This window comes from Falco cherrug, chromosome 1 (assembly GCF_023634085.1).
Source record: "Falco cherrug isolate bFalChe1 chromosome 1, bFalChe1.pri, whole genome shotgun sequence".
NCBI lineage: Eukaryota > Metazoa > Chordata > Aves > Falconiformes > Falconidae > Falco > Falco cherrug.
The window spans coordinates 38,792,690-38,804,566 of NC_073697.1; the positions used below are offsets into that span (position 1 = coordinate 38,792,690).

The window sequence follows — 11,877 nt, forward strand, 5'->3', positions numbered from 1 at the left end:
ACCGCTACCTTGAGAGGTCTGACTGCAAGTAACACAATTCAAAGTGTAAGAGGCTTGCGATATACTGAGGTGGATTAAACAGAAGCATAAAACTAATCAGCTATTCGCCTCAATGTTGTTAACCATTTTAACACTGATAGGCTAGATTTCCAAATGCTAAGCACTAATGCATCAGGAAGTCCCCCACCATTGGCGTCAAGAGGTTTCTGCTAACTGTAGAATTCTCAACATAGTTTGATTTCTTCTGTTTTTTTTAAATGCATTTAGCTCTGGCTTGAAAAAATATCCAGAGGGATCAGGAGTGGTGCAAACAGCAGCTGCTAATCCTCCAGTAGAGCCTAGTGTGGCAAAGAAAGGACCCATTTCCATCTCTAATGTCAAAGACGAGATGTCAGCAGTACAGATAGAGCCCTCTGAGTCCCATCTTGAAAGAGCAGTAAGGGGGTCTGCTGCAAGACTGGCAGAAACGCCTGTGGAGGAAGCGGATGCTGGAGTTGAAGTTACTGTGGCATCTATCAAGTTTGCTGACACCGAATCGTCTGAAGCGAAGTCAGAAGAGATGCTGCTGCTGCCTTCCAGTGTGGAGAAAGAAGAGGCAGTTAAAGATAATGCTGAACTAGAGCTGTTCGAACCTGCTGTCGTAGCTGCATCAGAGGAGGAAATTAAAGCAGAAGATGAAGAGTTGCCTGCTCCTGCCATTGAATTGCCAGAAGAGTTGTCCGATGTGGGTAAGGCTGAAGACGTGCCGTCAGGTTGTGCTGTGAAGCCGGCAGCGTGGGAATCAACAGGGGCCGTCCCTGGAGCGGTGCCCCCTGATTCTGACGCAGCTTCGGTGGAGGTGGTGTCATCAGTTGTCACACAAACAGACAACAAGTTGGATGCTCCTGAAAAAAATCCTGTTTCTGATGCTGTGAGAACCGAACATGAAATGTCTGTAACTCCGATAGCGGAGAAGAAACCTGTGCTTAGAACTGGGGTGGCCATGGAGAAGAAACTGGATGTAGCTGGAGCCGACAGAGAGACGAAACCAGAAGAGCCTGCATTCAGAGCTGGAAGAGCTGTGGAGGAGAACCCTGAAAACTTTTTGGTCAAGACTGGGGCAGAGGCAGAGAAGAAACTTGAACAATCTGTGGCCAAGGTTGGGGCTGTTGTGGAAGATGATGCAAATGCTGTCAATGAGAACAGCGAGGGAAGTTTAATCAAAGCCCATCAAAATAAAGGAGCAGGACCAGCAAAAACTGATGAAGCCCACAAAGCAGTTACGTTAAACTCTTCTTTATCTGTCAAGGAATTTTCCTCTGTTGGGAGAACGATTTTAAAGGCAGTGGTGTCTCTTCCGGATATATCAAAGTCAAGGGTTCCAGTACAGAGAAAAGAGCCTTCCCTGTGTAAAGGAGGGGAACAGAGAGCTCCTTTGAAACCTGAGACCCAGGGCCAAGCAGCAGTGGAGAAGAACATCGCATCAAAAGAAGCAGGTCACCCGAAACCTGGTAACAGCCGATCAAGCCTGGGCGATGGCAGCGGCAAATGTAAAGTGAACAGAAGTTCTGTTGTTGATGGAAAGGGAGGCAATGGGAGGAATTCATCTCAGCAAGAGAAGGACTCACGAGAGGAATCTAGGGCTAGTTCAAAACAGTCTCAAGAGGGAGAGAGTAGATCATCCAGCATGAAGAAAGACAACAGCAGCAATAAGGTGAGGAGGGCAGGAAGGCCGGTTCAGTGTGCCTGATCAGTAACTAACTCCATGCTTCTCTCAGATGTTGAGTATGGGACAATGAGATTATGTTCCCCTTCCCTTTTCCATAAATCACTCAGCTGGTTTGGGCCAACAGACAAGTTGGAATAGCGAGATGGCGGGCAACCAGTTGCTTTTAGATGCAGTGTGTGCAACGCAAGTATGTAACTGGTTTGAAAATGCTACTTGGAAAAAAATGCAGGAAGGTATTTTTGAAGTGAGTCTTTTATTGAGTGTCATAACTTTATGTTCTTGGATTAGTTCTGAATGGGAATTAATAAGCTTTCTGTCCTTTTGTGAGCTGATATTTGCTTTGTCAAGTCCTACACAGACACTGGTTACTGAAAAGAGGCTACTAAGCAAGGTATTACCTGTGACTTGTTGCTAGAGACTGTATGCCTGGACTCTACCGCTGACGGTTGGCTTAGATCTGTATTTGCCAAGCATGTGATCAGAAGCAGCAATCTGGACAACCTAAAAAAGTTCATTAAGGGAAAAAATAGCGGATTTTTTTTTAATATTATTTTTTTCTCTTGTGGATGGGTTAGTTGGCTTAACTGGTTTCATGTGAACTTTTGTCTGATTTTGCAGGCTTCTGTTGGTGGCAGTGCTAAAGCTTCAAAAAGTGACACTAGCAGCAGTGCAAAACAAAAGGAGGTAAGGATACAACCACAACTGAACTTCACATACAGATTGTCTTGAAAGTGTGTGTGCGTACGCTAAGAATCTTTAGCATCCTTCCCTAGAGAATTTTTTGTATTACTGGCTGTTATGGACTATGGGCATAAAGCTATAAGGTCAAGTCATTTGGAAGAGAAACTTAATTCAAGAAGTGAGTGTTAAAAGGAGGTGGTTTTTTTAGTCTCGGATGTTATTTGAGAAAGAACACATTAACTATTTGGATCCCCAGCTACCTGCATGAGATCTGTGTTTGTCATCACACTTGTGAGAAGAGGGAAGGAAGGCTGAATTCCTCTAGCCCCTTACAAATGATTTTGTACAACAGGAGGTAGTTAGAACATCTCCATCCATGGTACCCTCTCTACGCAGAGGTGTATTTCCAAGTGGGTTCTGCAGAGCAAGGATTACTGCACGTTTTTGGTGCAGTGTTGGTTTGAAGATCAGCTTGGGAGTCTGTAGGCTCAGCTGCTAAAAAGCCCGCATTCTTATGTGAAGGTGAAAAGAGATACCCCCTCTCTCCCTGAGATAGCTTGGGCTTTGGGAGAGAAAAGCAGAAAGAAGGTAATAAAAGCCCGTATTGATGAGTTTGTAGAAGTAGCATTACAGGATCAAATCAAAGATCTACCAGGTAAGTAGTGGATCCTTATGGAAAATGGATTTCTGGGATAAAGTTTGGAGCCCTACATCCTTTTACTAATCTTAATCCATATAAACTTTCTGCATCACCAGCACAGTGTGTTTGTGAAGTTGGTGGTGGCGATGGTAATAGAGAACACTTTCACTACTGAGGTTCTGGATGTGTGTGTTAATCCCCAAGGGGAAATTCTCCAGCCTTTGAAAAAAGGCTTTGTAATGCCAGCTACTTCTTACTGCTTTATTCCTCACTGTTATAGCTGATGAGAACCAAGATCTGTGTTCTCCTTTTCATGGAAGGAAGAATGCAGTAATGTTTGATTTCAGTTGAAATATAACCAGATACTTCCTTTTTCTTCGCCATGGTCATATTTGCATTAAATATTCAAGTTTCTGCATCAGAATGTGGTGGAGGCATGCGTTATTTCTGGTATTTGTTAGCTTTTTGAAAAAGAAAGGGAAGAAAAGCCATGTAGCCTTTGAATTTCAGATTACTTTTTCTGCTGGAAAAAAGGTATTTCTTAGCTGCAAACTTACTCAGATTACAGAGGAGTTTATCTTGCCTTGGCCTTAAAAGTTCTTCTTTGACAAGAGTTTTTTCATTCTTGTGTGGAATACCGACTGGTATTTGGCAGCGGGATGAATATTTTTTGGGGGAGAATAAAAATAATTCAGACTCATTCATTGAAGAAATTGAATACATAATTTGGGGTGGAATGGATATTTGGGTGCATTTTGCTGTCTGAAATTAATTTACTCATTGGCTTCAAGTACGCATCTTTTCTGCCTTATCCTGCCATCCTGATTATAAGCGTGTAGCTATTTTATAGTGAACAAATTATAATACTGTAGTCAAAAAACGTGACTGCTGTCTAATCAAATAACCTAAAAGTAATTCAGGGTTAATTCAGTCTTTTCTTAAATTCAGTATCTATCCATACATCCTCCTCCAGATGCTTTCAGCTATCTACGGCATTAAATTACTTCTAATTCTTTGCAGTTGCCCTAGAATAAATTGTGTGAGCCCTGATGGGAGCTGGCATGGTCAAACTGCAGGGTAGGAGGAGTTTTAGATGCAGGACATGGTCCAGTAAGAGCATGCTGCTGACTGAGGAGAATTAGAAAAGGTCAGGCTCTGCCCTCTTAAGCATAAAAAAAATCATTAAGGCGTTTTCCAGAAAGCTGGAGCCATTTGTTAGGAAATTGAAACCAAAGAGGCAAGATGGAACAGTTGAGTAGTCATCAGGATACAGAATGACTTTGCTGGATCAAAACATCTGATGTAGGCTCCTGTTCTGTAGCAGCAGCCAACAGCATATGCCTAGGGAAGAGAATGAGATACTGACACAAGGTAATAGTATTTTTGAAGGATGCTCTGGAGGTATTCAGATTTTCACTAGTCTTCCTGCGAGTGCAAAAATCACGAGTATTCAGGGCATCGACCTGGTTCGTTTAATAGACATACATTTTTGTCTATTCACCCACTGTGTTTTTGAAAAATGCTTTGAGTTTCTGAGTTAAATCCACTTACTTAACACAAATGCTGATAATGAAAACTTCTATGTGAGACTGAAGGCCTGAAAATTTGTTTCTACCCTCAAGTTGCATTTTTTTTTTGTTCCCCCCTTGAGGCAGCTTCAGCGTGTAGAGATTTTTCCATAGGCACCCTGTGGATGGAGGTGTTTGTGTCAGTGTGTGAATGTTTAATTTTGTTATATTCACATTTTTACACTTTCTAGGAAGAAGAGCTGTTTCCATTTAACCTGGATGAATTTGTTACTGTGGATGAGGTGGTAGAGGAAATTGAGTCTCCTGTTAAAACACGGCGAAATCCACCAAGGGGTAAGAGAAAAGATGGTGCTAAAAACAATTCTTCTGAGCCTAGTTCCAAGAGAAGGAAAGGGAAGAGCTCTGTGGCACGCATCGCTGAAAGTGAACACTCTTTTGTCACTTTGGATGAAATCGGTGAGGATGAGGATGTGGCTGCACAGCTAATGGGAGTTGTGAATTTAGAAGCGCTGAGTGACCCACAGGGCCTCGTTGTTGTGGATGAAGTGATGGAGGAGGAAGAACTTATGTCAGAAGCAGTAAAGGATCCACAGTCGCTTGTTACTTTGGATGAGATATCTGAGCAGGAGGACTTTAGTTCTCATAAAGATGTCCCTGGGTCAGTTTTCGAGGAGCGGGTTTTGAAAGCTGAACCCTTGGTAACTGTAGATGAAATTGGTGAAGTTGAAGAGCTGCCCCTGAATGAACCTGCAGACTTGAATATTGAGGATGTGCTGAAACACAGGGAGGATGATAAAGTGGCCGCTGAGGATACTGGAGATTGTGCTTCCTCGCAGGTGCCCGATGATCCCAGCGCTTTAGTGACGGTTGATGAAATACAAGAGGACAATGAAGATAATCCTCTAGTGACTTTGGATGAAGTTAATGAAGATGAAGATGATTTTCTGGCAGATTTCAATCGTCTAAAAGAGGAGCTAAACTTTGTTACAGTAGACGAAGTTGGAGAGGAGGATGAGGAAGAAGAAAATACTTGCCCAGAGAAAAATCTGAATGAAGATGAAGATGATGAAGACATTGTTGCTGTTGCAGGACCAGAAGAGGAGGAAATTGCTGCCATTGCAGGACCAGAAGAGGAGGATATTGTTGCTGTTGCAGGACCAGAAGAAATGGAAATTCTAGGAGATACGAGTCCAGAAGAAGAAATGATTGCAATCTCAAAGTCAAAAGGTAAGGAATCTTTCATAGGTTCTAGAGGGGAAATAAAAAATAAGATGCTCATAATCAGTGCCACGCACAAGGAGATCCTTGTAGCAAATAGAGGGAACTGAAAAAAACAAATATTTGACAAAATTAATGAAAGAGATGCTGGGGAAAAAAATGGAGACTACCTAACGCTGTAGAGATTATATATAGCCTTTAATTACAGGGCCAAACTTCATTAAAACAGGTAAGTCAAATGAAATAGACCAGGGGTCCTCAAACTACTGCCCGCGGGCAGGATACGGCCCCCAGGGTCCTCAATCCGGCCCCCGGTATTTACAGACCCCCCCGCTGGGGGTTGGAGGGGGAAACCAAGCAGCCGCAGATGACTGCCTGCCACTGCATCTGCACGCTGGCCCCCGGTTTAAAAAGTTTGAGGACCCCTGAAATAGACTAACTGGTACAAAGACGTAACAGCTTCCAAACAGGGTCTAAAGGAAAGAATGTAGAACATCATCTGCATTGTGGAATTAGCAAAGGGTTAAAAAAAGTCCTGACACGGAGCCAAGTAGGGAGGGCTATATATAACTGATACACAAGAAGAGTTTTGGCCAAAGCGTGGGTAAGGAAAGGATCTATGTGATGTCTTCCACAAATATCGAGTTCTCTTTCTGCCTCTGCTGATGCAGCTGAGCACTGACACAGCACCTTTTGTTCTGGTGTTTTGGAAAAGCTTCTCTCCCATCTCATGCCTATTGCCTAGCAGGAGCAAGCTGACTAGTGCAGATGTGGAGGAGTTGCAGAAGCAGCAGATCTCTTACTTAAAACAGAGTATTTTAAACTTCAGTTTCTATAAACATTAGGAAAAGGATTAGTTGATTGTATGCACCCCCAAAATTACTTAAATGTTATATATTGTTTTAATCTTGTACTGTTACAGAACATAAGTTTCCCTGTGATTAACAAAAGCATTTAGTGAAAATGCAAAATACCTTCTGTTAGAAAGTCAGCTGTAAAAAGACCTCTTAAAATATTCAAGCCCTTGAGTTGATTTCTGATCTAACTGGTAGTGACACGTTGTAATAAATGTATTTGATACACAGTAAATAAGTGATTTTAGTTCCTCTTTGTATAATAGAAATTGCAGGCAAAAGAGTGGGTACGGCAAAATCTGCTAAAGCATCTTGGGGTGCAAGAGACTGATGCTGCCCATTGCGTTCCTTCGACAGCATCCTGGGTTCGTTGTTAGGGCAAACGATTTGTTGCATTAGCTTTGTTTAGGATATGTTGATACCTAGATAAATATTTGAATATAGAATTAGAAAGAAACCAGATGTTTTTGATGTGTGACTCTTCACCTGCCAGTCAGACTGCTTCAGTAGTCTAAACCCCAAAGACCTTATTTATCTTGTAATGGAGGAGACTGTCAAACTCCTTATCTCCAGAAAAAATCTTAAAATGTTGGGTTTGATCTTTCCTTAGAGCTGATTAATCTGATAATTTTATTCTGTTGGTTTTGGCTGGTTCTGTAATGATGCTGAATACTGCTGTCAGACCTGGAGCTAGATTAATCCAGCTGTTGGACCTTCAGCTGGATTAATTCATGAAGTTTGGTAGCTTGTATTATAAAGAAGTTTGAGATTTTTGGGATCATCATCACAAAGTTGGTTTGAAGCTGTTGATAAGAGGGTAGAGGACGGTAGCTGAGAGCGGCAGTGGTACGTCTGTGAAGAGTGCTGTGTGGTCAGGAGTGCTTTTGGGGTCGCTCACCACAGCACCGGGGCTGTATTTGGAAGCCTTACCTGCAGGACTGCTGATGTCAGGCATTCCTGAAAATTGCTCTATGGAAAGACCAAACCAAACAGTGGAGAAAACAGCAAGGCCCGTACAGATGGTGTGTGTTTGAAGCAGTAACGAGCTGTTATAGCTCTATAGAATATGTGTTTAAACTAGCAGATACTTTTCTTTAACATGCATTTATGGCCTCCAGTAGATCAGCTGGGATCAGGAGATAAAGAACCCGAGTCTAAGCGAAAGAAAATGGCTTCTTCAGATCTATCGAAGACGCAGAGTGCTCCAAAAGGTAAAACCAAAAAAACCCAAAACAAAACCAAACCCTACCCCAAATGCTCCATACTTTTCTTGCCGGAAGACAGCTTTTTTGCCCCTTTGAAAACGCCTCCTTTGCCTTGTTACCACATTTAACTTTAAAGTCATGGCCCATAATCTGGTGGGTTTTGTGATTTGGTTTTTTGTTTTGCTTTGTGGTTTTTTAATCTTGGGTCCTACAAACGCATGTTTGACAAGTTTCTGCTGTTGGCTCGATAGCAGCACCAAAATGAAAAGTTCTTTTTTCCTAAAATTTACAAATGTAGGCTAACGTATTTATAATTAGCACGGTGCAGTGTAATATCTGCTTACTGTTCTAATTCTGTTAGGAGTTTTATTACCAACTTGCAACGTATAGAAATGAAGGAACTGCTTACATAATTTTAAAACCTGTTTAGTTTTAGGCAGTTCTGTGAGGAGCAGGGAGTTGGACTTGATGATCCTTGTGGATCCCTTCCAGCTCGAGGTACTATAATTCTATGTGTGTGTGCATATATATATATTTTCGAAGATCCTAATCTAAAATACTTTTCTGTAAAACTACTGACAACACTTGAACTAGCAAAAGAAGTTGCTAGGAAAATACAGATCCTTGCCTGATGGCTTGTGTGATAATCTCTGCGACAGAAAATGCTTGTGTAACGTGCTGCAGGACAGAGGTTAAACTCGGCAAGAGTGGTATATAATAATACTTTCAAGGCCAAAAGACGCTGAGGTAGTTGCAGTGAACTTCAGATCCAGAAGGTCATTTGCCCTGTTCGCAGAAAATTGTGTCCTTTGTTTATTGAAGTAGGGCAGGTAACCAACTTGGATTAAACCCCCAATTTTTGGAATACTGAAAAAACTTAACAAACTTCCTCCCAGTAATAGCAAATTGTACAGATTTGGCTAAAGGAATCCAATTTTTAAATATTTTTGAAAGCTGTGTTTTGTTAATGGGCTGTTTCAAAGCTGTGTTTTGTTCATGTGAATGTTGTGTGCTGTCTCTTCAGATTTGGATTACCTCCTTCCAAAGGCTGGCTTTTTCTGTCAGATCTGCTCACTGTTCTACGCAGATGAAACGTCTGTGAAAAATCACTGCAAGACACTGCTTCATCAGCAAAACATGGAGGTAATGCTCGAGCTTCTCCAAACACACAGGGGTGCAGAGAATTACCGTTCTAAAAATGGTTGCTTTAATGAGTGATACTAATTTCCTAGTGGTGCAGGGAGCTCGTCTTAATACTTCAAGGGGGTTTAGTTTAAAACTTGGACACAGACACTGTTAAATTACTCATCAGCTACATAAAGCCTTCCTTACCTGGGAAGGCATGGGGAGGATAGCTGTTACCTTCCCTTCATTTTTAAGAAATGATTTTTAAAAACTGCGCAGGTGTCCGAAAGCATGGTTTTGTCAGATTTCCTGGCTTGCTGAAACCGCAGATTGGCTGAAATATCTTGCAGATATAAAATGACCAAAAGGTCACTTTGTCAACCAGAAAACTGAAGTTTGGGATCAAAACTCCCCTCAGCCCTCAGCAGCACATCTTGCTGTGTCCCCATCCGGTGGGGAGAGGCAGCCCCTTCTGGGTGAGGTGCCGGTGTGAGGGGTAGAGAACTGGGAAGGTATTTATCGACATAGGCTGTTGTAAGGTAGGTGTCATGAATACGCGGCCTGTGGGGAATATTGAATAACTATTTTATATTTCATGAGCAGACACTGGTGTCTGTCACAGTGTGAAATCCTGATACCCAATAAATATTTTGCCGCACTCCACTCAGGAGCTTCACTGCTCGGTGGCTATGTGGGGGTCAGTTTGCGAGCAAAACTAAATGTTTTTCAGTACAAATCGCGTGTTACCAGCATAAAGAGCAGGGTGGCTTTTGGCCAGTGCCTTTGTGAACTTTGCACTGGTTTAGAGCATGATCTTGTTGCAGCTGAGGAATAACACAGCAGTATAATTTCATTGGCTGCCCTTATTTCTACAGAAATTCATGGCCAAGCAGAAGGATGAGGATAACGGTGGGGAAGAGCGGAGTTCAAGGTGATCGGAGGAAAGAAGAATTCTTTCAGTGAATTAAACTTAGGGTCCAGTCAATTTTGTGTATTTTGTTATGTTTTAATTTGTAATTTTGTTTCAGAAAGAATCATTTATGTTGTATAAATTGAGCTCAGTATAGACAGACTAAAAGAAAAACATACGGTGGCTTTGATTTATATATCAAATCATCTGACTTGGAAGAGACTTCTTTTACAAGTGTTGACATAAAATAAATGTTCTTACTGTATAGTTAACACCAGGGGATTGCGTTTGGTGTGATTTATTGTGTTTTGTTAACTCTGGATCACAACAGAGAGTAGGAGGGAATTTGTTCTTGAGTTCTCCGTCCAGTGCCACTTTACAGAGCTCTCAGCAGGCGAAATTTCACATGCTACATATGCTCCGTACTGCTCCAGAGCAGTGACCCTCATGGTGAAGATTTCAGTGATCCTGTGGATTGTTATGTTCCCTTTAGCTGGATTTTTTTCTAAGGCCTCTGTGATCTCATGGTAATTTTGGGAAGATAAAGCCGAGGCCGTGAAGGGGAGCAGAGCGGATTCCAGCACTGTTAGCATGCCTGTCATTCCTGCAGTCAGCCAGGGAGGTCACCATCTCTTGCTGTTTCTCCTTGGTGACCAAGTTTGCTTGTTTATTTTGGGTTGGTTTTGCCTGTTTGTTCCAGTCTGTCGGTCAAAGCCTGTGGAGCACTCAGCAGCATGGCTGAACATGGCAATTTTCTCTTCCAGTGTTGCTCACTGCTCCGTCTGGGGTTCTGACTGGTGTGCTCTTAGCAGTGGGTCACAACTGTATCATGATTGACTTTGAGCTTTTATTTTTTACCTAGCCACTTGAAATTTATTTAAAAGACTGGTTTTTGAAATCCACCATTGTCTCTGCTACTCCTTCAGACTTTGGGTAGTTGATTTTGGTTGAATTCTGTTCCTGGAGGAAGAGTGCAGAAGCATTCTTGCAGGTCCAAGGAAAAGGAGAGACTTTGCTGTTCTTCCTGGTGGGGTATTAAAGGTCATACCTGTGCCATAGCTGGGGCAAAAATCCTTGTGCCTGCAGACCTCTGATCAGGAAAGCACCGAAATAAACTGAACATGGGGTTTAGCAAAGGAAGCACCTGTGTGTTGCTGGTGGGGAACATGCTCCTTGGTGGGACACGATCCCACGGAGCCCATCAGGCTCGCAGGACCTTGCTTCTTCAAGAGCAAGTGTGTGCAGAAAGAGGTACTTTGTATTTCACATTTTGAAGTTGTTGCACGATACCGAGCTGGTAAGTGTCTTTAAACATCCATCTGCTGCCTGAGGTCCGTGCCATGTATGTGCGAAGAGGACAGAGCCTGCTCTGAAGGCTCCAAAAAGCCGACTTTGCTTTGGGCTGCTCATGTAGTTGACAGAGCAGTCACGCTGTCTGACAGGCAGGCAACAGAATTTTGTAAATTATTGCTGTTTGGGCTTCTCTTTTTTTTTTTGTTTTTTGTTTTTTTTGGGGGGGGTTGGTTTTTTTTTGTTTTGTTTTGCTTGCGTCCCTTGATAAAGAACGTGAACTGGCTGCTGGTGTATGCTGGTGAGTCACTGCACTGGGCTGTCCTGGCATGTCCATCCCCTGCCAACAGATAAGTGTCTCAAAAATTCGGGTGAGGGATTTAGACCAGCAAATCCTTGGCAAGTCAGGGAGCATGCTTCAGGGTAAGAACGCGCCTGCGTTGAGAGTGCGTGTAGGCCCGCCTCCCCCTGCTCTCTTCAGGGTCTGACCTCTAATCCAAAGCAGTGAGCAGCACAGATGAGACTGGCATAATGCTATTTAACTGCTTAATTACCCAGTTACCCTTGGGTTAGTAGTAATTCATATAGAAGAGAATTCAAAAATCCTGTTTGAAATAATGGGATGCAAACTGGAATTTAGTGTGAGGAGCACCTGCGGAGCTGTGCTGCCAAGCTGTTCCACAGCTGGGAGAGACTGGAGGCTCCTCGGGGAGCTGC

At 42.7% G+C, this 11,877-nt stretch overlaps 1 protein-coding gene across 5 annotated transcripts in view; it reads left to right on the top strand.

Annotated features, from left to right (window-relative positions):
• The window catches only part of ZNF638 (zinc finger protein 638), a 66,752-nt gene extending 56,605 nt beyond the window's left edge, over positions 1–10,147 (top strand). For 4 of the 5 annotated variants that reach the window (XM_055709723.1, XM_055709519.1, XM_055709660.1 and 1 more), the window contains exons 21-26: positions 268–1,693; positions 2,327–2,392; positions 4,789–5,785; positions 7,749–7,841; positions 8,860–8,978; positions 9,836–10,147. In XM_055709723.1, coding sequence (XP_055565698.1) covers positions 268–1,693; positions 2,327–2,392; positions 4,789–5,785; positions 7,749–7,841; positions 8,860–8,978; positions 9,836–9,895 — 2,761 coding nt within the window. In that variant the 3' untranslated portion in view covers positions 9,896–10,147. The remainder of the gene's footprint in view (positions 1–267; positions 1,694–2,326; positions 2,393–4,788; positions 5,786–7,748; positions 7,842–8,859; positions 8,979–9,835) is intronic. The other variant, XM_055709591.1, reaches the window with a different exon arrangement.
• The last annotated feature ends 1,730 nt before the right edge of the window (positions 10,148–11,877 follow it).